This window comes from Pipistrellus hanaki (assembly GCF_964339955.1).
Source record: "Pipistrellus hanaki genome assembly, chromosome: 6".
Lineage (NCBI taxonomy): Eukaryota > Metazoa > Chordata > Mammalia > Chiroptera > Vespertilionidae > Pipistrellus > Pipistrellus hanaki.
The window spans coordinates 35708780-35732080 of NC_140508.1; the positions used below are offsets into that span (position 1 = coordinate 35708780).

Sequence of the window (23301 nt, forward strand, 5' to 3'; positions counted from 1 at the left end):
GGACCTATAAATACGTCAAACGTAAACAATATTGGGAACGGGTAGGACGTACGAATACGTCCTTGAAATCTATGTTGTGCCCTGAGAGGGACGGTATATATTTTTTGTAATCTTTATAATTGTTTGTAAAATTTATAATTTTTTAATCCGATGTTTCCATTTTTTTGTTGGTATTCTTTTCTATTTGTTTGTAATTTTGTATTTTCCTTTGTGCTTTATATATAAATAAACAAAAAATATATATTTCATTTATTTTAATTAAGTATAAATTAAAAAAAAAATATGAAATTACGTCCTCTGGGCGTGACATACTGACAAGTCCTAGTGAAAGAGTACGTGCCCGTTACAGGTTGCGTAATTGAAAAGGGAACTCCCCGGTTAGCAGGTTAAGATTTGTTAGGTGGACCCAGGTCAATGTTTAATACTAGATCCCTGGTGCACGAATTTGTGCACCAGTGGGGTTCCTTGGCCTGACCTGTGGGATCAGGCCGAAATCAGCTCTCCAACATTCTCCGAGGGGTCCCAGATTGCTAGAGGGCACAGGCAAAGCTGAGAGACCTCACTGGTACATGATTGGGGCCGGGGAGGGACCACAGAAGGGCTCTAGGGTGTGTCCAGCCCATCTTGCTCAGTCCTGATCAGTTGGACCCCAGCAGCAAGCTAACCTACCGGTCAGAGCACCTACCCCTTGGTGGTCAGTGCACATCATAGCAAGCAGTTGAATGACCTTTGCATATCATTAGCATATTATGCTTTGATTGGTTGAACAGATGATCGGATGACTGGACACTTAGCATATTAGGCTTTTATTTATTTTTAATTTAAAAAAATTTATATTTTATTGATTTTTTTTTACAGAGAGGAATGGAGAGGAATAGAAAGTTAGAAACATTGATGACAGAGAAACATCAATCAGCTGTCTCCTACACACCCCTAATGGGGATGTGCCTGCAACCAAAGTACATCCTCTTGACTGGAATTGAACCTGGGGCCCTTCAGTCCACGGGCCGATGCTCTATCCACCAAGCCAAACCGGTTAGGACTAGGCTTTTATTACATAGGATAGGACTAGAGGCCCAGTGCCTGAAACTCATGCAAGGGGCTCAGCCCCTGCCGCAATGGCGGCTGCCTCTGCTCCTGCTACTGTGGCTTCATCCAGAAGGATGTCTGGTCTAATTAGCATATTACGCTTTTATTATTATAGATAGGGCTAGACCCTACTATTGAGACAAGACCCTTCTGAATTCTCCAATCTCATGAATTAAGAGGTTTTCCAATATGGCTGAAGAACTGGACCCACCTGAGTACCCTGAGACATAGTACCCGGAATATCTTAGGTTTACTTATGGGCATAATGAGAAACGAGAATCTGAATGCTTATTCCCTCAGCTTTACTCAGCACCCTGTGTGCCAGAAACCCTGCCGTGACCGGGCTGCTGAAGGTTCTTCAGAATTCTCACTTAATGTTACATTTGTGTGTATGTTCATGTTTGCTGTGTAGTTCATGCTGAGACTGAGAAAGAAGCAACACTCTCTTCCTTCCCTCTCAGCTCTTATGCCTTTTGCTAGATGAATTCAGATGTAGAACCTTGGGTCTTTGAAAGAACAAGACACCATCATTCAGTTAGTGAAAGCGTATGGTATTACCGGACCTTCCTTTCCACCAATGCCCAGATCTCTCTGTATACAAGTAATGAGTGTAAAGTTATGACTTCTTAGCATCTATTGAGATACTTTGGGCTAATGATCCTATACTAATTGCCCCAAATCGGGGCAAGCAAACTGACACTTCTCAGAAACCCTTCAAAGAGAAGTCAAGTCTGTCTTTGCCTAGAGCAGTGATCGGCAAACTCATTAGTCAACAGAGCCAAATATCAACAGTACAATGATTGAAATTTCTTTTTTGAGAGCCAAATTTTTTTAAACTTATACTTCTTTTAATGCCACTTCTTCAAAATAGACTCGCCCAGGCCGTGGTATTTTGTGGAAGAGCCACACTCAAGGGGCCAAAGGGCTGCATGTGGCTCGCGAGCCGCTGTTTGCGGGCCATGGGCCTGGAAGAAAGGAACACCCTAACTTGTTGTAGTGAACTGGTGTGTTCTCTGAAAATGGTTTCTGTACAGTTACTAACAGATGCTTTGGCAGAAGGAGTTTCTGGTATTGGGTGAATGTCTTTTCCACTGGTCTCTCTGCTTTTTAGGGTATCTCTTCTGTATTTTTTCTTCAAGTAGCTGTTCAAAGTGTCTAATGAAGCAACTGTCTGGAGACCAAATGTTTATTTTGACATGGTTGGAGTTGTTTTTGCTTTATCTTTCAGAGCCAAAAAAGCTGGTTATTAGATTCTGTAATTATTCTCTTGGAACCAGCAAAGGTATAATTAAATATGGAGATTCTGAAGACTATTTTTTTCCCATCTAAAAGCAACCTTTTAAACTTCTATTGGTCTTGTTTAGATTTCAGTTGTTAAAGCCATTGTGCTTATGAATGACACTGAAATTCTTTGGCAGAAAAGGGATCTCTTTGTATGCCCCTTCTTTGAATATTTGGTTTATATGCACTCCTTATTAACTCAGTACTTGGGTTATTTTTTCCATTCCTCTCAGTTTTATTGAGATATAATTGACATTGTGTTAGTTTTAGGTGTATAACATATTGATTTGATATACATATATATATATCAATAGTACTAGTCACTAGTACTATTGATATATAGTAACTAGTGCATGAATTCATGCACCTTGAAAGGAATTGTGGGGTGCGAGGCTGCAGTGGGCACAGGGTCGGGTCTCCACCCATCCTCCACACCCCTGCCTGGCTCCTCCCGCCACAGCCCCCAGTCCCCTGTCTGCCAGCAGCCCCGCTCCTGCCACCACCACTCCCACACGCTGGCAGTGCTGGCCCCACTCACATCCACTGATGTCATGCAGTGAGCGGGGCCAGTGCCGTCAGTGGGTGCAAGTGGCGGCTGCTGCCCCAGTTGCTCCTCAGGAGCAGGGGGAGGTGGAGAAGCCCTGAGGTGTGACTAAGGCCAGCGCCAGCAGCAGGTGCAGGCACTGGCAGCAGGTGTGAGCATCTGGCGGGACAGCTTCACAAGAGAGCAAAGAATTTTCAGTAACTACTTGAGGCTTGCTCTGATGACAGCAACTGGCACCCTTCTTTGGTCTGGTGCCCCCAGTCACCTGCTCCATCATCCCGCTGCAGCCAGTGCCCCCTGGTGGTCAGTGCACATCATAGTGACCGGTTGTTCAGTTGTTCTGCCGTTCAGTCTATTTGCATATTAGGGTTTTTTATAGATAGACTAGAGGCCCACGGGTGGGGTCCAGCCGGCCAGGCCTCAATCAGGGCGGATCAGGGCTCTGCCTGCAGGAGGAGGAGATGGCGGGAGGTTGGCCACCTGGCCTGCCTGGATGGGGCAGGGCCGGCTGGGGGAAAGGGCTGCAGGCAATTGGCCGGCAGGCCCTATCCCTGATTAGGGCTGGGGGGCCAATTGGGGTTGAGGCTGGCCATGGGGAGGGGCTGTGGGTGGTGGGCCAGCTGGCCCCACCCCTGAATGGGTTGGATGGGGGTGTTGATTGGGGGCCAGCTGTCTGGGGGAGGGGCCATGGGTGGTTGGCCAGTTGGCCCTGCCCCTGATCAGGGTGGGGGGCCAACCTGGGGTGGGGCCAGGTAGAGGGAGGGGCTGCAGAAGATTGGTTAGTCATATCTGCCTCCTATTGGGCTGCGGGCCAATCAGGATGGTGGGGGCCCATCATGGGCATGGCCAGCCGGAGGGAGGGGCTGCGGGCTGATCAGGGTGGTGGGGGCCCATTGGGGGTGTGACTGACTGTGGGGAGGGGCTGCAGGAGGTTGGTTGCCCAGCCCCACGCCTTAAGGTGGTGGGCTGTGATTAGGGGTGTGCAGCCAAGGGTAGGAGCTGCAGGCCTATCGTTCAGGGGTGGGCTGATGGGGGCACGACTGGCGGGGTAGGGGGAAGGAAGAAGTTGTTTGGCTGGCAGGCCTGGCTCTTGATCGGGGTGGGAGAGTCCAAGCAGGGGCAGGTCAGCAGCAGGGAGGGGCCTCGAGGTTGGCCGCCGACCCCACCTCCTGATCAGGCCAGTCGCTGGCCACAGTGGGCATCATAGCAACTGGTTGTTATGGCTGAGAGGTGCTCCATGCACCTCCTGGTGACCATTTGGTTGTGACACTTCTTGGCTTTTTATTATTATGACTAGAGGCCCATTGCACAAAATTCATGCGTGGGGGGATGTCCCTCAGCCTGGCCTGCACCCTCTCCAATCTGGGGCCTCTTGGGGGATCTCTGACTGCTGGGCCTAACTGGCAGTTGGACATCCCTCTCACATTCTGGGACTGCTGGCTCCTAATTGCTCAGCTGCCTGATCACCCCCTAATCGATCCCCTCCCGGCCTAATTGATGCCTAACTGTTCCCCTACCAGCCCAAACGCCCTCAACTGCCCTCCCCTGCCGGCCTTATTGCCCCAACTGCCTTCTGCTGGCCTGATCTCGCCCCAATTGCCCTCCCCTGCTGGCCATCTTGTGGTGGCCACATTGTGATAATGTGGGGGCGGTCATCTTGTGGTGACCATCTTGTGACAACGTGGGGTGGCCACCTTCTGACGACATCGCGCAACACCATCTATGCTTTTATTATATAGGATTATAACATGATTACTACAATAAGTTAACATCCATCACCTCATAGTGATTGATTTATTTTCTTGTGATGACAATAGTACTTTTTGTTTTAATCAGCCATCAGGAATTTGGAGAAGTACAGGGCAAGAAACTAAGAGCCAGCAAATATTTATATAACATATTGGGCTTGACTCTTTAGACTTTGGCTACATGTAGAAGCAGATTTTGTTGGTTAGAAATAAGGCTGGAATGGAGGAATATTGTAAGATACAGATGTAGTTCCAGTGCTGTGAATATGTTTGCACATATTCTGCAGCCCAAATGCTGATGCCATGTCTAATTTTAAGGTTACTTTACTCAAACCATGTATGGAGGAGGAAAATTAAAATTTGTACCCTTTCTCTTAGGAGTTCTCAGTTACTTGAGAAATGCACACAGAAGTTAGATTAGGGTAAACAAATCAACTATCCCTGCCAGACACCATCCTGGAGAGTTCACTGCTCGGAGGGGAAGAGACTGTGAATTCTACGGGTGCAAAGGGGGAACAATGGAGGGCCGTGCTATATCCGCACCTCACAACAACCTCTAAGGTAGAAATAATCACCCTGTGTGGCAGATGAGGAAACTGAGGTTCTGCTTATTTATCACCCGGTGACCTGAGTTAATGACCTCTGAGCCTCAGTTTCCTCATAAGTAATGCATATATGCATATAAGTTCTTTGGTTAATCTCTTTGCTTTCCCCCTCTCTCTGAGATTCTTTAGTCTATTCCATGTTTCCATGCTTCTGGTTCTATTTTATTAATCAGTTTACTTTGCTTGTTAGATTCCTTGTTTATTTTGATTTTTTTAGAATAGATATGTATTTATTGTCATTTTATTATTTAAATTTTTAATCTTTTTTTTCTCCTCCTCCCCCTCTTATTCAAGAAGATGCTTTAACATGTCATGTAATACTGGTTTGGTGGTGATGAATTCCTTTAGCTTTTTCTTGTCTGTGAAGCTCTTTATCTGACTTTCAGTTCTAAATGAGAGTTTTGCTGGGCAGAGTAATCTTGGTTGTAGGTCCTTGCTATTCATCACTTGGAATGGTCTTTCCACTCCCCTCTGGACTGCAAAGTTTATATTGAGAACTCAGGTGACAGTCCCATGGCCATTCCCTTGTAGATAACCAACTGCTTTTCTCTTGCTGCTTTTAAGATTCTCCCTTTGTCGCCGGGACCGGTTTGGCTCAATGGATAGAGCGTCGGCTTGGGGACTGAAAGGTCTCGGGTTCGATTCCGGTCAAGGGCATGTACCTTGGTTGCGGGCATATCCCCAGTAGGGGGTGTGCAAGAGGCAGCTGATCGATGACTTTCTCTCATCGATGTTTCTAACTCTCTCTCTCTCCCCCTTCCTCTCTGTATAAAATCAATAAAATATATTTAAAAAAAAAAAAAATATATATATATATATATATATATATATATTTAAAAAAAAGATTCTCCCTTTGTCTTTAACCCTTGGCATTTTATTTATTTATTTTTAAAATATATTTTATTTATTTTGTAAAGAGAGGAAGGGAGAGAGATAGAGAGCTAGAAACATCGATGAGAGTCATCGAACAGCTGCCTCTTGCACACCCACTACTGGGGATGTGCCCGCAACCAAGGTACATGCCCTTGACCAGAATCAAACCCGGGTCCCTTCATTCCCCAAGCCGACGCTCTATCCATTGAGCCAAACCGGTTTCGGCAACCCTTGGCATTTTAATTATGATGTGTTTTGATGTGTGCCTCCTTCACGGTGGACCGTGCCCGCAACCCAGGCATGTGCCCTTGACCAGAATGAAACCTGGGACTTTTTGGTCCTCAGACTGACGCTCTATCCACTGAGCCAAATCAGCTAGGACTGGCAACTGGTTTTTAGGACACAATCCTAGGCTAACAAGGAGTGTGAGTGGAAGGAGCATGGAATCTATTCATGTGACACATGGAGGAAATGATTGACTACAGGAGATGACTCCAGCCTGAACCCCTAGGCACGAGGAGCATGCGTGCTTGGGTGCATATGTGTGGCCAGTGCTGTCCAGGCCAAGGCAGGGGCTGGGCAGCCTTCCCAACCCAGCGCATTTATTCTTCCTGAGTCTGTGCTGAGCCTCCTCTCTGGCTTTGTGCCCATCTAAGATGTGTGCTAAAGACCATTTTCATTGTAAAGAGGGAATTGGACACTAAGGGAGGAAGCCTGGGTTTTGAGTAGGGAAATGTGGTCTAGGCCCCTGCTTAGCCACAAATTCACCATGATTAAATTGCCTATCCTGACTCTGACTTAAAACAAAATTATCTCTGTAGCCTTAACATGCCAGAATACAAGATAGGTGATGACATTGACTTGACTAAATGGTCACACTGTAGATTTGTCCCTGGCAGGGAGTTCTGTCTTTATTCTGTTGTGCTTTCTATGATAGAGAATGCTATAGTAACCATCTTCAGTCATGGGGCTTTCTGTTTTTGTTGAATATATTTCCAGAAGGAAGTTACTGAGTCAGAGGACAGGAATGTCATTATGGCTGGTGCTGTGTATTGCCATGTTACTTTTCAAAAGCATTATAACAAGTTACAGTTGTCAGCTATGTACAGTGAGATAGCATTTTAACCCTAACTGATCCATCACTAGGTATAGTCATTATTTACTGTTTTTGTAATTTAGTTGACATAAAATGATACCTTAAAATTGCCTTATCATAATTAGAGCTGTTGGGTTTTTTTTTGTGTGTGTGTTTAATGTTATGCTATGTTCTCTCATTTATTCCTCATAGTAAACCTATTTGGGAAGCTAAATAGCTCACCTAAGTCTGTGAATTGGGTTTCGAACCTAACGTAGTTTGACCTCAAAGTGTATTCTTTCTCTGAATGCCTCCTTATGATTTGATGTGTGTGTGTGTGTGTGTGTGTGTGTGTGTGTATGTGTGTGTGTGGTGCTATCAGAGAATGTGAACTTTTGCTTGTATGCTTGATTGTACATGAATTTTGTATAGTTTCTCAGAAAACTGAATGTGTTCTTTGTGTTATAGTGGAAACAACAACTGAGGTACACCCATTAAAATTAGAGAGAGGAGTCCTGGCCATTGTGGCTCAGTTGGCTGAGTGAGGTCATTGGTTCAATTCCTAGTCAGGGCACATGCCCTGGTAACGGGCTCAATTCTCAGTAGTGGGTGTGAAGAAGGCAGCTGATCAGCGTTTCCCTTTCTCTCTCTCTCTCAAATCAATAAAAACATACTATTAATAAAAAAAAAAAAATTTAGAACCGTAACCGGTTTGGCTCAGTGATAGAGCATCCGCCTACGGACTGAAAGGTCCCGGGTTTGATACCTTGGTTGCAGGCACATCTCCAGTGGTGGGGAGTGTGCAAGAGGCAGCTGATCGATGTTTCTCTCTCATCGATGTTTCTAACTCTCTATCCCTCTCTCTTCCTCTCTGAAAAAATTAATAAAATATATATTTTTTTAAAAATAAATCATAATAATAATTAAAAAATTAGAGAGAACCATACTAGCCGGTATGGTTCAGTGGATAGTGTCGGCCTGCAGATTGAAGGGCCCCAGGTTTGAATCCAGTCAAGGGCACACACATGCCTGGGTTGTGGGCTCAATCCCCAGTAGGGAGAGTGCAGGAGGCAGCCAGTCAGTGATTCTCTCTCATCATTGATGTTTCTCTCTCTCTCTCCCTCTCCCTTCTTCTCTGAAATCAATTAAAAAAATATTTTAAAAAAATTAGAGAAGACTCAGATGAATTCCAGAATATTACCTCATGTCTAGATTTTCTGAAACTCGTGTTTTCTCCCCATGCAGCAGCCCTCCAGGCACTGAAGCGCAAGAAGAGGTATGAAAAGCAGCTGGCACAGATTGACGGCACACTATCAACCATCGAGTTCCAGCGAGAGGCCCTGGAAAATGCCAACACCAACACGGAGGTGCTCAAGAACATGGGCTATGCTGCCAAGGCTATGAAAGCTGCACACGACAACATGTACGTGGCCACTGGCTAGTGGGGGCACTCGTGTGGCAGGGCAGTGCTGGCCCTGGAATGCCTAGACCTCAGGCCATGGCCTTGGCAGTCCCCTTGATTTATCCATTCAAACACCCTAGTTTGTTTTAATTTGCATTCTTTTTGAAACTCCTTCTAAAATGAATCATGTACCTTGCTGCCTTTGGAAGCAGATCTCACGGAGTGAAGCAGTATTTTCTGAGTAATTCAGAGTTATTGTGATGAGCAGAGTTTCAAGCTGGAAAGGTTCTTAGAAGGTCTTCTCACCCAGGCCTCTGATTATCAAGGTGGGGAAGTCATGTCCCAGAGAGGGCAGGTGCTTTGCCCTGCGTTATGTATGAACTTGAATAGAACTGGGATTCGAACCAATGTTTGTGACTATTTCCTGCTGCTACCAGGGGCCCTGCAGGTACATCCGAGGGCATTGGATCTCTCTATTTTTATGAATGCTTTTTCTTTTTAAAAAATATTTTTATTGATTTCAGAGAGGAACGGAGAGGGAGAGAGAGATAGAAACATCAGTGATGAGAGAGAATCATTGATTGGCTGCCTTCTGCACACTCCTACTGGGGCTTGAGCCTGCAACCCAGGCATGTGCCCTGGCCTGGAATCGAACCCAGGACCCTTCAGTCCACAGTCTGGTGCTCTATCCACTGAACAAAACCAGCTAGGCCTTATGAATGCTTTTGATGGAAGTTTCTGCCTCCCCCTTGCTTTCAGGCTTTGGCTCTCATATTGATAGTGTTCTTTCTTTCTTTTTCTTTCTTTCTTTCTTTCTTTCTTTCTTTCTTTCTTTCTTTCTTCCTTTTTTTTAATATTATTTTTATTGATTTTTCACAGAGAGGAAGGGAGAGGGATAGAGAGCTAGAAATATCGATGAGAGAGAAACATCAACCAGCTGCCTCCTGCACACCCCCCAAGGGGGATGTGCCCGCAACCAGTGTACATGCCCTTGACCAGAATCGAACCTGGGACCTTTCTGTCCACAGACCGATGCTCTATCCACTGAGCCAAACCGGTTTCGGCTTGATTGTGTTCTTGGTTTAGCAGCCCCTCCTTTAGGTGGCTACTCCTCATATACTTTGGCCTAAGAAACTAGATAACCAAACTTGTTACAATCATAATTAAAGGCAAGGGTAGCAGTAGGTTTCAAATGAGGGCCTCTCCCACGAACAAAATTGTTGCAGTTGTTTTAGTGCTTGAACTTGGTAGCTTATATTGGGGTGCTTAGAACCCCATTTTGCTTCCCTTTGGTTACTCAGCCATGATATAGAATAGGGATTGGCAAAATGTAGCCTATGGGCCTGTTACCTATTTTATTGAAACAACAGTTGTGCCCATTAATTTACATACTGTCTGTGGCTTTTTTTGTGTGCTATGCAGGGTTGAGTATTTGCCACAGAGATCAAATGGCCCACAAATTCTAAAATTTACTATTTGGCCCATTACAGGAAAAGTTTGCTGGTCTTTGCTCTAGAAATGTGGGACTGCAGGAAAAGTAGCTTTCAGATGAGTGAGGTGTTACCTCAGGGGGGATGTTCATTGGACTGAGCTTCCTGAGTGTGGTCCATGTCTGCTTCATTCCTGTATTCTCCTGGATGGCTAGTGCAGAGCCCAGCTCAGTAAATACTGTGCATACTCTGAAGTATATGTATATATACTATGTTAATTATATGTTTATATGATTAAGATAGACAGTATCCTGCCGAAACCGGTTTGGCTCAGTGGTAGAGCGACAGTCTGTGGACTGAAAGGTCCCAGATTCGATTCTGGTCAGGGGCATGTACGTTGGTTGCGGGCACATCCCCAGTAGGGGGTGTGCAAGAGGCAGCTGGTCGATGTTTCTCTCTCATCAATGTTTCTAACTCTCTCTCTCTCCCCCTTCCTCTCTGTAAAAAATCAATAAAAAATATATTTAAAAAAAAATAGTATCCTATCTAATAAAAGAATATTATGCAAATTGACCATCACTCCAAGACACAAGATGACCGTCCCCATGTGGTCAAAGATGGCCGCCACAAGATGGCCTGCAGGGGAGGGCAGTTGGGGGTAACCAGGCTGGCAGAGGAGGGCAGTTGGGGGAGACCAGACCAGCAAGGGAGTGCAGTTGTGGGGGGACTCAGGCCTGCAGGGGAGGGAAGTTGGGGGTGGGGGGACCAGGCCTGAAGAGAAGGGCAGTTGGGGGAGACCAGGACTGCAGGGAGGGCAGTTGGGTGGGGCAGGCTGGGCTGAGGGATAGCCCCCTCAACACCCTTTTCTCCCCCCGCCGTGCATGAATTTTGTGCACTGGGCTTCTAGTATCGAAAATAACTCTGCCTGTTTGCCTTTCTTTGGAGTCTAGTAGAGGACCACACATATATTTGAGTAGATGGGAAGGACCTGTCAAGTGGCATGGCTCATTTTGATTTTGTGACTTTATGATTTGTTGCTTCCACTATAACACATTACCACTAAGAGCCCATTCCCCCATAATAGACCCTGTTCAAGAATTTCCTTTGAGCTTGAAGAAGAGCTATTGGCCCAGCAGTTAAAGTCCTGTGGTCTCATCTGACACGTTTACTAGTTTGCATGAGAGTCAATGACTGTAGCCCTAGCTTTGCTAAACCTCATTTCCTTAGGGTGTTGGATTGGGTTGATATCTAAGGACACTTCCATCCTCTTGATTCTGTGGTTCTCTATTTTAAAGGGCTAGTGGAAGAGAATAAAGACAAAGAGTAATTCCTTGCAGAGAGTAAGTGTAGGGGGTGGAGCTGGGAAGCAGATGGGTAGAGCAGAGTTTCTATTCCTGCCTCACAGACTCTTTCTTCACAGACGGATGGTTAATATGACATCTGTCCATTTCATTTACAGGGACATCGATAAAGTTGATGAGTTAATGCAGGACATTGCTGACCAGCAAGAACTTGCAGAGGAGATTTCAACAGCGATTTCCAAACCTGTAGGGTTTGGAGAAGAGTTTGATGAGGTGAGTGTTTTCATGCAGATCACACAAGCTTTACAAATGACACCGGCTGCCCTTTGATGTGCTAGTGAAGGAAGGCTCTCTCAGAGGCAGAATGTGGTTTCGAAATCACCAGTTCTTATCCCTCCAAAGATTTGCATAAACAGGGCATGGTATTAACCCTGCCTAATTCTCAAATTTGAGGGACGCTTTCGCTGTTTGGGGTAGAAGGTTAGGTGAAGTGAAGGAACCTTTGTTGGGACCCCACAATGGGCTTTAGGCCAATAATTGGTTTCCACAAGTAGTTACCTGCACAGCTGAGTCCCGAGGGAATCGGTCTGGAACTTGGTCACTTACCGGTTTCTGCTATAGCAAGTAGGACTCTGAGTCTCTTAGATTTTTAAACCATGATTGGGTCACCAAAAAAGAAATTGATTTTTGAAATACAGTAATAGACTCTGTTGAAGGTACTTCATTCTGCCTTAGATTTGAGTCCACTGAGGGTCAGGCCCTCTCCACTGCACCTGGGTCTTTGTGCCGTCTGATTCCCATGGTGCAGCTGGCTGAACGGCCTGTGGCTCCTACCCGTGGTTGCCAGTACCAGGGTTTTCATGTTTTCCAGTCGGAGTTTGATGGACTAGGCAAGTTTATTCCAATCCAGCAAACATTCATGCACATTCACTAGTGCTCCCAGTGCTGAGATAAAGAAATAGGATGAAAAGATACAATCCATTTTCTCAAGATGCGCACAGCCTAGTGCAGACACAGACATAGACATCAGTATTGCTCGATTGTGTATTATGTTCACCAGTAGAAGCGAATTCAGGATAATTGAGTCACAGAGTGTGGACCTGGAGTTCATCTCTTCTCTGACCTTCTCAGAAGGGGTGTGTGTCCCCTCAGCCATCAGGCAAAGGGTACTGCTGAGGAGGCTGGGATTCCCCAGGGTATCTCTCTCATTCTTGTATTTCTTTTTACCAGGATGAACTCATGGCAGAATTAGAAGAACTAGAACAGGAGGAACTAGACAAGAATTTGCTGGAAATCAGTGGACCTGAAGCAGTTCCTCTACCAAATGTTCCCTCTATAGCTCTACCATCAAAACCCAGTGAGTGCCTCTTACCCGGAGTCCCACACCCCTGATGCCCCATGATCACTTGGTTTGAGTTTAGGTCTAGCGTTGCCCAGAGTTGAGAACCAGGTGGGATCTGTTGTGATGGCCCCGAGACAAGTGTCCTATCCTAGTTTCTCTCTAGAACAGGGTTTCTTATCCGTGGCATTGCTGACTTAGCCAGATTGTCCTTAGGGCTGGGGCTGGGTGGAGGCCTCTCCTGCACACTGTGCATGTTGAACAGCATCCCTGGCCTCTTCTTTTTTTTATTCATAAGTAATTATTTTATTGTTTGAAGAATTACATATGTCTGCTTTTTCCCCCATCTACCCCTTCCCAGACACCCCTCCCCCCCCCCCCCCCCCCACAGGACAAGCGTCCAGTGTCCCAGTGTCTGTGTCCATTGGTTATCATACGCATGTATACAGACAGGTCTTCGGTTGATCTATTACTACCCCCAGCTCTCTCCCCCTTCCCTCTGAGGTTTGATGATTCCCTGTTTCCCTGTCTCTGGATCTATTTTTGTTCATCAGTTTATGCTGTTCATTATATTTCAAAAATGAGTGACATCATGTCATATTTATCTTTCTCCAACTGGTTTATTTCGCTTAGCATAATGGTCTCCAGGTCTATCTCTGGCCTCTTCTATCCACTAGATGCCAGTAGCATCCCTTCCCAAACTGTGACAACCAAAAATATCTCCAGATATTGCCAGATGTCCCCTTTGGGATGTGGGAGGGTGTCACCCCCCGTTGAAAACCCAGAATGATTTTTCCTGTGTCACCAAATAAGGCCTGAGAGAAGGTGTGAGAGTTTAATCCCAGGACAGCTCTTGCTCCATGTCTGGAATCCTGTGCTGTACGCACCTGTAAAAGCCCGGAGCCTCGAGGCGTCACTGTGGGAAGGAAATAGCGTGGCTTTTTTACAGTCCTGGTTTTATAAAACCTTCATTTCCTCTGCCTGCTCCTCCTTCCCCTTCCCTCCCCCATTGTTTTACCCTGGGTGGAAGTATTCTGCACAGAGCTAGAAAAGGGGAAGCAGTTTGACTTGGCCGAGAGAGTGCCCGGGGAGCAGAGTGTGATCAGACTGTAACACCCCATTCTCCCCGTTTCAAGGAGGAGATGGCCCTTCGAGCTGAGTCAGCTGTTCGGGGGCGGGGGGGGGGGGGGGGGGCGGGCTGGAACAGGGGCAGAGGAGTCCAAATGTCCAGCAGGTTGCCCAGAGGTGTGGAGAGGTGTTTCAAGACACTTGATGGAGAAAGGGAGGTGGCAAGGATTTGATCTCTTCTGGTGTTTTTCCTTCTCTTCCTGACCTTGGATGCTCTGGAACTGAGGCCTCCCCTGAATCTTAACTCTGAGTGTAGAATTCTTGTTTTGTCTGGCCCTGATGCTGGTAGGAGGGAGGTGCTGGGGGAAGTGTGCCGGTTATCTGGAGTTTTTCGTTGCAGCTTTTAGGCGCAGAGAGGCAGTCTGCTGATAGCTGGGAGCTGAGGTGGCTGCAAGGGCAGGGCTGTTTTTGCAGACACCGTGTGGCCCAGTCCTGGCACCCAGCCAGAATGAGTTGTGAGGACTACAGCTAGCCCTTCTCATTTGCCTTTTCTCTTGTCACACAGCCAAGAAGAAGGAAGAGGAAGACGACGACATGAAGGAATTGGAGACCTGGGCTGGAACCTTAAATTAACTGGCCCATTGCAAGCTGGGCCCAGACAGACTCTGGTGACCTGCAAATGGGCAGGCGTTTGCGTGTGCAGGGCAGGCAGGACGTGGTGCAGGCAGGTTCCATCGCTCTCGAATCTCCCTCCAAAGCAGTAGGGCTGCATCACTGCTCACTCTGCCTAGCATGGTCTGTACCCAGCGGGGTGGGCGGGGTTAAGGGTGGGTGGGTGGGATGGGAGGTGCCTGCTGTTTATAATGTTGAATTTCTGTAAAATAAACTGTATTTGCAAATCCAACATTGAGCTTCTGGACTACGCTAACTCCACTGCTGAACCTCAATGGAAAGGGTCGACCATTTGCAGTTGAAATGATCTAAAAATGTAGCCTCTGTCCTTTTAATTCAGTTGACTTGTCGTACATCTCTTTGTAAGACTTGTATGGTACTGGCAGAAAAGTCGTTTTTTAAAAGCCATAGGCTTTTCCTTGTCCTTAGCTGTAATAATGCATCTGATTTTGGTTTCCTCAAGAGCTGTATTTCTGTCCATCACCTGTGTACTGGCCCCCGTGTTTTCTATTCAGCCCACTCCTCACTTCCACTTCCCTGGTCTTTTGACATTTGTGACACTGATTTGAAATGGATGATGTTCTCTTGAGAACAAGTGAGATTGTTAGAGTTAAATTCCAGCTATATGTTTTTCTAACATAGCTCTAAGGTCCTTGTTGCTGTTTGTGATAACTGATAGATAACTCATTGGAAACATGTGCATACATTTATATTCAGATGAAATTATGGTTTGCACTGTCTATTAAATATCTCAATTAATTTTCATACTTTGCCGTTGTGTTCAATCAATCTCTCATTTGCTTTGGGAGTTGACCCTTTCCAGGCCAGCATGGTCCAATGGAGCCTGTGGAAACACATAAGACTTGAGCATGACCTAAATCAACAGTTTGAACCAAAGAGCAGAATGTATCTTTTTAGAAATGTGTTTAGGCTCTGAAAGCCATGCATCTGTGGCCTTCACCTTGCGTAGGGGCCTCTGGGAACAGGTTAGGAGTGAGTTGCTTCTTTGTAGCTCCAGAGTTTTCCCCAGTTCTTCTCCATCAGTGTCCATAGGCAATGCCAGCAGGAAAACAGCCTTCACCCGTTGAAAACCATGGTGTTCCTACTAACCAGGCTCTTTAATCAGGCGCATTGAAGAAAATGGCCTTTTTCATGAGGAACAAGTGTAGGGCAGTGATTGAGAACCTAGGACACAAATTGTAGTCTCAGGTCTGCGGTGACTTGCCATTGACTTGGACCTGGACTCTTCCACTCTCTACTCTTCCTTAGTCTTGTACTCCCTTGAGAATCTGATGAATGCTATGGACCCTCTCCCTCATAAAAGTGGATCTGTGCATATTCATCTTTTTAAAAAAATACATATTTTATTGGTGTTTTTACAGAGAGGAAGGGAGAGGGATAAAGAGCTAGAAACATTGATGAGAGAGAACATTGATTAGCTGCCTCCTGCACACTCCCCACTGGGTATATGCCTGCAACCAAGGTACATGCCCTTGACTGGAATCGAGCCTGGGACCCTTGAATCCACAGGCTGACACTCTAGCCACTGAGCCAAACCAGTCAGGACAGTGCATATTCATCTTTAATTCTGCATGCAAATTGGCAGAATTGAGAGTTCACAATTAAACACTACCATCACTCACTGGGTGCCCTGGGGCAAGTTTGCCCCCACCATGGATCTCTTTTTCTCACCTGTGAAAAAAGGGGTGGGCCCTGTCGGTGAAGTTGCACATGCACTGTTCCTCATTGTTCCTTTCCCAGGGCTGCCACCTCAGGAAGAATCTATTGATAGTAGCAATGTTTGCTGCCAGCTTTTACCTCCTCTGCTTGCAGTTGGTGGTCCCTGGGCATCATTGGTGTGCGAGGTGGACATTAAGCTCTTCTCATCCGCTGCTTCAGGGGTTTCTAAACCAGGTGTGAGTGACGGGTCTAGAGGACTTCCTTTTCTGTCTCATAAGGACACTTGTCATTGTTGGGGCCCACCCTAAAGTAATATGACCTCATCCGTGACCCTCACCTTAATTACATCTACAAAGACCTTATTTCCAAGACACTTATTTCCAAGACCTTTTTTCCACGTAAACATGAATTTGGGCACACTGTTTAATGCCCTATGCTGTCTCATTTAGCTCGAAAGGTCACCCAGCAGGGTTTAGAAAGTTCTGAGATAGAGATGGGAAACACGGATTATGGACTCCATTTGCTAGATGGGAAAGCCAAAGCTTAGAGAAGCTTTGGATTCCACTGCTAATAAGTGACAGAAGGATTAAGCAAATGAATTTCTTGTCTCCTGAAGGCCATCTATTCAACAACTGTATTTTGGACACCTTTGTACCAGCTCTAACAATGCTCATGGTTTGGTGGGAAAACTAGGCTCTGGTCATCTTCCCCTTCATCATCATTGCCTTCACACACTGGGAATCATGTAGAATAATCCATTGAGTAAAGGCTGACTGACCCAGAGGGCTTGGGAAGGAAGCACTGTCTCATCCAAGACTGAGAGGTGCTCAGGACTCAAGAAGGGAAAAGACAGGAAAGACAGAGAGAGGAGGATAGTTGTTTTTGTTCTTGTTTGTTAATCCTCACCTGAGGATCTTTTTTCCATTGATTTTTAGAGAGAGCGGAAAGGAGGGAGGAAAGAGAGAGAGAGAGAGAGAGAGAGAGAGAGAGAGAGAGAGAGAGAGAAACATCAACGTGAGAGAGACACATGGATTGGTTGCCTCCCACAGGGCCCCATCCAAGATGGGGATCCAACCTGCAACCCTGGTGTTTGTCCTTGCCTGGGAATTGAACCTGCAATTCTTTGGTGCTGAGTTGGCGCTCTAACCACTGAGCACATCGGCCAGGGCAGGAGGATAGCTTTTAATGGTATGTGCAAAGGCCTGGGGGATTACTCTGGGCACCCTTGTGGGTCTGAGCTGGACAATGACACAGAGTTAATACTTTTGGTAAGGATTTAATGAAGTGAATTATACTTGAGGAAACTGAGGTTCCAGGTGTTACAAATCCTATAGCAAGTACAGGCAGAGCTAAGATAGGAACTCAGCTACCCTGTTTCCCCATCTAGGTCTCTTGTGTGCACTGGGTACCAACCCTGCAGAAAGTTTCCTTCTGCCTGGCAGGTGTGGCTCAGGGGTTGAGTGTTAACCCATGAACCGGAAGATTCCTGGTAGGGCTCCTGCTCGGATTACGGGTTCATTCCCAGTAGAGGGAGTGCAGGAAAAAGCTGACTGGTGATTCTGTCTCATCATTGATGTGTCTCCCTTTCCCTTTCTGAAATCAATTTAGAAAGAAAAAATAAATAGCTTCCTTTCTTCCGGCTAAACTGCCTCCTGGCTTTACTCAGCGGAGACAAGTGGAGCTGGGATAGAAGCACAGAACTTTGTTACCTGCGGCCCAGACTGCACCAGCCCCAGGCTAGATTCTATGAGGCTGTGGCTATGCTGGGTCCACATTCCCACAGGGTGACTTGGGCTGAAGCAAAAATGTTCTGCTCACAGTGACATTACTTGTCTGGACTTTTTGGTTTTCAACATGAGCAACAGTCCCAGCCAGGCTGGGTGTGGCTCAGTGGTTGGGCATAGACAGACCTATGAACCAGGATGTCACAGTTGGATTCCTAGTCAGGGCACATGCCTGGGTTGCAGGCTCTATACCCAGTGCAGCATGTGCAGGAGGCAGCCAATCAAGGATCCTTTCCATCGATGTTTCTCTCCCTTTCTCTTTGTCTCTGAAATCAATTATGTGTGTGTGTGTGTGTGTGTGTGTGTGTGTGTGTGTGTGGCAACAGTCCCAAAAGAATGACAGACTGTAAGGGAGCATTTACTAAGACTAGGCACTTAGCTCTAACTGGTTTGGCTCAGTGGATAGAGTGTTGGCCTGCAGACTGAAGGGTCCCAGATTTTATTCCGGTCAAGGGCATGTACCTTGGTTGCGGGCATATCCCCAGTGGAGGGTGTGTAGAAGGCAGCTGATCGATGTTTCTCTCTCATCGATGTTTCTAACTTTCCCTCTCCCTTCATCTCTGTGAAGAACCAATAAAATATATTTTAAAAAATAAAATAAAAGTGGTTGTCCAGGCCAAATATATTATGTTATGTGCTCAAAAAATATATACCACTGTACCAATGTATTGTGTACATAATACACAATCCCTTGAGGTTTTAAAAGGCTGGGATAAACAATAAATGTAATCAGAAATTCCAATGTATTCTCATATTCCAAAGGATTTAAAAAATTTACCTCTGCCCAGCCAGTGTGGCTCAGTGGTTGGGCCATGGAGCTATGAACTAGGTAGTCACGGTTTGATTCCCAGTCAGGGCATATGCCCAGGTTGTGGGCTCAATCCCCAGTGTGGGGTTGTGCAGGAGGCAGTGTTTCTAACTCTCCCTCTCCCTTCTCTGAAATAAACATATTTTTAAAATTATGTTAAACAAAATAAAAGCTCCATTCTGTGGCCTAGTAGCTCAGTTGCTCAGTTGGTTAGTGTCCCGATATGCTAAGGTTGTGGGTTCTATTCCCTTTCTATCCCCTCCCAGGCACATACAAGAATCAGTGGTATGGAAATTGATCTCTCTCTCTCTCTCTCTCTCTCTCTCTCTCTCTCTCTCTCTCTCTCTCTCCCCCCTTTCAATCAAGAATAAAAATAGCCGAAACCGGTTTAGCTCAGTGGATAGAGCATCAGCCTGCGGACTGAAAGGTCCCAGGTTTGATTCCGGTCAAGGGCATGTACCTTGGTTGCGGGCACATCCCCAGTAGGGGGTGTGCAAGAGGCAGCTGATCGATGATTCTCTCTCATTGATGTTTCTAACTCTCCCCCTCTCTTCCTCTCTGTAAAAAAAATTAATAAAAAAAAGAATAAAAATAAATAAATCAAAATTTAAAAAGTAAAAGCTCCTGTTTTGCCCTCTGGATAGAGCCACAGCTTCCACACTCCGGGTATGATTTGGCAAGCCCCTTGCCTGCTTTTCTAGCCTCCCCGAGTCCGGTTCCTTTGGCATTTCTCATGCTGGGTTGGCAGAACATCTGCATCAGAATCTCTCAGAAACTAGCTCAACCTGCAGGTTCCTGTACGGATCAGAATGTGTTGGGAGGTTGGGCCCTGGAAACGGCATTTTAAACATGCTACCAGGTGACTTTCTTTCTCATTGAAGTCAGAGACTCCCGCCTGAGCTTTGACTACTCCTCCAGTGCAATACCCTCTCCCCCATTCTGCAGACGAGGTAACAGGCCCGGAAAAAGGAGCTTTCCCATGGCCTTAGTGTTCATGCTAGGGAACTGGAGGGTTAATTCAAGCCAGGTTTTGGGGGCAAATATGCCCGGACAATCTCCAAGGGGCGTTTCCCAAACATCTTGACCAGGGTTTGGGTTCCACCGAACACGTTTGGAAAGGCTCCTTCAGGGTCCCAGGGCAGCGGGAGACAGTGTGATGCTGGGTTTGGTTCAGTGCAGGAGCCGGCCCAGGCCCCTATGGGAGGTAGTTGGGGGGTGGTTCTTCTCTTCCTCCTCCTCCCTGGTTTCAGGGGCCGAAGCCGCAGAGCTCCCAGGAGTCTGTAGGTGGCGCCATCTCCCAGGCAGTGAGACCCTGCGCTTCGTCGCAACAACCGGGAGAGGGAGGCTTTTCCTGGTGGCCTGCGCTCCAGGAAGGATGGGCTAGAGGAGGAGGAGTGGAGGTGAGGGTGTCTAGTTCTTAGAATTGGCCCCCGTCTCCCGGCCTTACCCCCTTGCTGGGGTTCTCTGATGCTAGGCTGCCAGGGTCCCCGCCGGGAAGCAGTGGTAGGGAATGGATATGTGGTGGTCCCAGCTGCTGTCACAGCTTGGGAGGAGGAGGGGGTTTGGAGGTGGGGGGCGGGAGAAAAAACGGGGTACGAGAGGAAAGGGTTGAGAAAGTGGGCAACGCAGCGAGGAGGCAACCCAGCCAGGAGGCGAGGCCATTGTAACAACAAGATTGGTAATAATAGGAGCAATAGTCGTTTTTCACTGTGCGCCCACTGTACCAGGGCCATTACGCTGGTTCAGAAGGTCCCTGTTAAAGGTCCCTGCGGGCAAAGGAGGGCAGCGCTGTGGGTGACGCTCCCCCGGGGCTTGGCCTCCGTGTGGGAGAGTAGGGTGGTCCCAGGCCAAGAACTTCAGTATACTTTTCACCGCATGGAGGTGGAATCATACATTTATGTTTTTACTGGAATCTGTATCACCACTATGATTCCTATAAGTTTTTTATCATGAATAATAAAAAAACACGTCGTTTTACCTTCGTTGAAAGAGAAACCAGGGCCTCCCTTGCTTCTGGTGGCCTGGCAACATCTCCTGATCCCGGGAAGCACCACAGCTCTTACCGGGGAGGCAGCATGAACACGTGGCCTTTGGAGCAGAGAGATCTGAGTTCGAGACCCCGCTCTGGCTCTGAGTTTGCATCCCTGCTCTGGAGCTATCCAGCTGTGGGGTGTGGTACGTGGCTTCCTCTCTGGTGCCAACAAAAGTTTGCTGCCACCAATCTGATGCCAACAGGAGTCCCCAATCTGGGGTGAGTAAAAGAAAGACGCTTTATTCAGTTAAACTCGTGGTCGGCAAACTGCGGCTCTCGAGCCATCACATGTGGCTCTTCCACAAAATACCATGGCCCGGGCGAGTCTATTTCGAAGAAGTGGCATTAGAAAAAGTTTAAGTTTAAAAAATTGGGCTCTCAAAAGAAATTTCAATCGTTGTACTGTTGATACTCAGCTCTGTTGACGAATGAGTTTGCCGAGGACCACTGAGTTAAACGGTTTGCAAATCAGGGAAATGGCTGTGGTGGAAACTGAAAGTGTACACCTCTGAGACAATGGGGAGACGGCTTTTTTGTGGAGAAAGTTCCCACCCTGCTCCTAATGGGTCCGCTTTTTATGAATGTGAGGAATCCAAATTTGCACACTCTGATTGGTCTAAATAACATCTAGACAGGTGAGAATCACACGTTCTGATTGGTCATTAGAGAGCTGCTCTGATTGGCCAAAAAAGATGCAAATGAGGCTGTAGCTGTGCAGATCAGATTGGACAGGGCATGTCTCAGCCCATTGGTTGAAAGACCTATGCTCCCTTATAAAAGCCGGCTGAGCCGGCAGGAGCTCAGCAGAAGGCTGGTGGCTCAGCCCGGGGCTTTTCCTGGGAGGAGAGGCCTCCGTCAGCCATGGCTCCTGGGCTCTGGTGGTGGCTCTGGGAGCGCTTCATGGCAGGTGTGTTCCCTCTCCCGCCTCAGCGGGGCACAGAGGTAGGTGCACCTCCTGTGGGGTGGGGCCTGTGGAAGGAGAGGGGTGGTCCCAGCGCCCACAGAGAGGGATCTTACTGATTTACCCCCCGGGCCTCTGTTAGCGGAAAACGGCGCCAATGAGGGGGCTCTTTTCCGTCCTTCCTCCGTGGATCCCTGAACTGGTTCGTGAGGGGGCGCCTCGCCTCAGGGCTGTCCTGTGCGGGCATCTCGCCCGCGCTGCTCCTGGTGAGGAAACTGCCGGGTGTAGCGCAAGGAGGGTCAGCGTCCCAGGTTCGGGTCCCTTCCTGGCCACTAGATGACACTCTGCCCCCTTTTAAAAATATATATATATATATTTTATTGATTTTTTTACAGAGAGGAAGGGAGAGAGCTAGAGAGCTAGAAACATCGATGAGAGAGAAACATCAACCAGCCGCCTCCTGCACACCCCCTACTGGGGATTGAGCCTGCAACCTGGGCATGTGTCCTTGATGGGAATCAAACCTGGGACCCCCTCAGTCCGCAGGCTGACGCTCTATCCACTGAGCCAAACCGGTCCTGGCCACCCTGCCCCTTTTGGGGCCTCAGCTTCTCCATCTCTCCTGTGGACCTCGGTCCGAACCGGTGAGGTGCCCGAGTAAAGAGCAAACATAAGCTGAGTCCCAGCTCTGTGCAGTCACTGTCCCCCGTCCCTCCCCTCCTCCCCCCAAGAGGGAGTGTGTCAGCCGCCCGAGGCCGCTGCAGCAATTTACCACAAGTGAAGTGGCTTCAGGTAATAGGAGCCTGTTGTCCCCCAGATCAGGACAGAAGCCCAAAATCAAGATGTCAGCAGGGCTGTGAGGGAGAACCCTCCTTGCCTTCTCTGCTGGCAGGCCTTGGCATTCCTTGGCTTGGACTCTCCAACCTCTGCTCTGCCTGCACATCATCTGCTCCTGTCTCCTGTAAGGACACTCATCATTAGATGTGGGGCCCACGTGGGTAATCCAGGATGATATCATCTTAAGACCCTTAATTTAATTTAATTTTCAGATAAGGCCACATTCACAGGTTCCAGGGATTTGGATGTGGACATACCTTTTGTGGGGACCCCCCTTCATTCAGCCCATCACGGGGGTTCTAGACATCACACCTCGCAGGCACGCTGCCAGAGAAGTGACAGTGAGAAGCAGAGGACTGGCCTGTGCTGTGTGCGGTGTGGACCCAAAGGAGGAAGTGGAGTGGGGTGGGGAGCGGGGGAAGAGAAGCCACGGGGGGCGCTGCCCTGGCAGCACTGAGATGCCCCCCTTTGTGTCTTTTCTCCGTGAGTGGGTCCAGCTGTGCCTCCCTGGCACCCAGGGCCTGGCTCTGAGGTAGGCGGGCCTCTCAGAATCCCTTTCTGGCAGAGTGTTACCCAGAAACATATTTTACCCATAAACAGGCCAATTAAGAAGGTAAATGTTTTCAAACAGGAGGATTTATTGGCATAGAATGTGCCATCCCTCCCAGCGGGAGGAGTGGGCGTGCATGTGGAGCCATCTGGAGGGGAGTTGTTTATCATATTTATTTAGTTACAAGTTGCTGGTTTGGAACTGGCAGAGCTTCATTAGGTGTGAGTATGTATCTCCGGGAGTATGCACAGTTCTGGGCGGCTCTGTGAACACACGTGTGCC

The 23301-nt window shown here is 47.4% G+C and overlaps 1 protein-coding gene and 1 long non-coding RNA gene across 2 annotated transcripts in view; one reads left to right on the forward strand and one right to left on the reverse strand.

Moving 5' to 3' along the window:
* The window catches only part of CHMP4B (charged multivesicular body protein 4B), a 44635-nt gene extending 29443 nt beyond the window's left edge, over positions 1–15192 (forward strand). Inside the window, exons 2-5 of the mRNA XM_084888588.1 lie at positions 8461–8638; positions 11507–11621; positions 12579–12705; positions 14321–15192. Coding sequence (XP_084744714.1) covers positions 8461–8638; positions 11507–11621; positions 12579–12705; positions 14321–14388 — 488 coding nt within the window. The 3' untranslated portion in view covers positions 14389–15192. The remainder of the gene's footprint in view (positions 1–8460; positions 8639–11506; positions 11622–12578; positions 12706–14320) is intronic.
* LOC311624920 overlaps positions 1–23301 on the reverse strand; it is a 203220-nt gene that overhangs the window by 111211 nt on the left and 68708 nt on the right. The window lies entirely within an intron of this gene.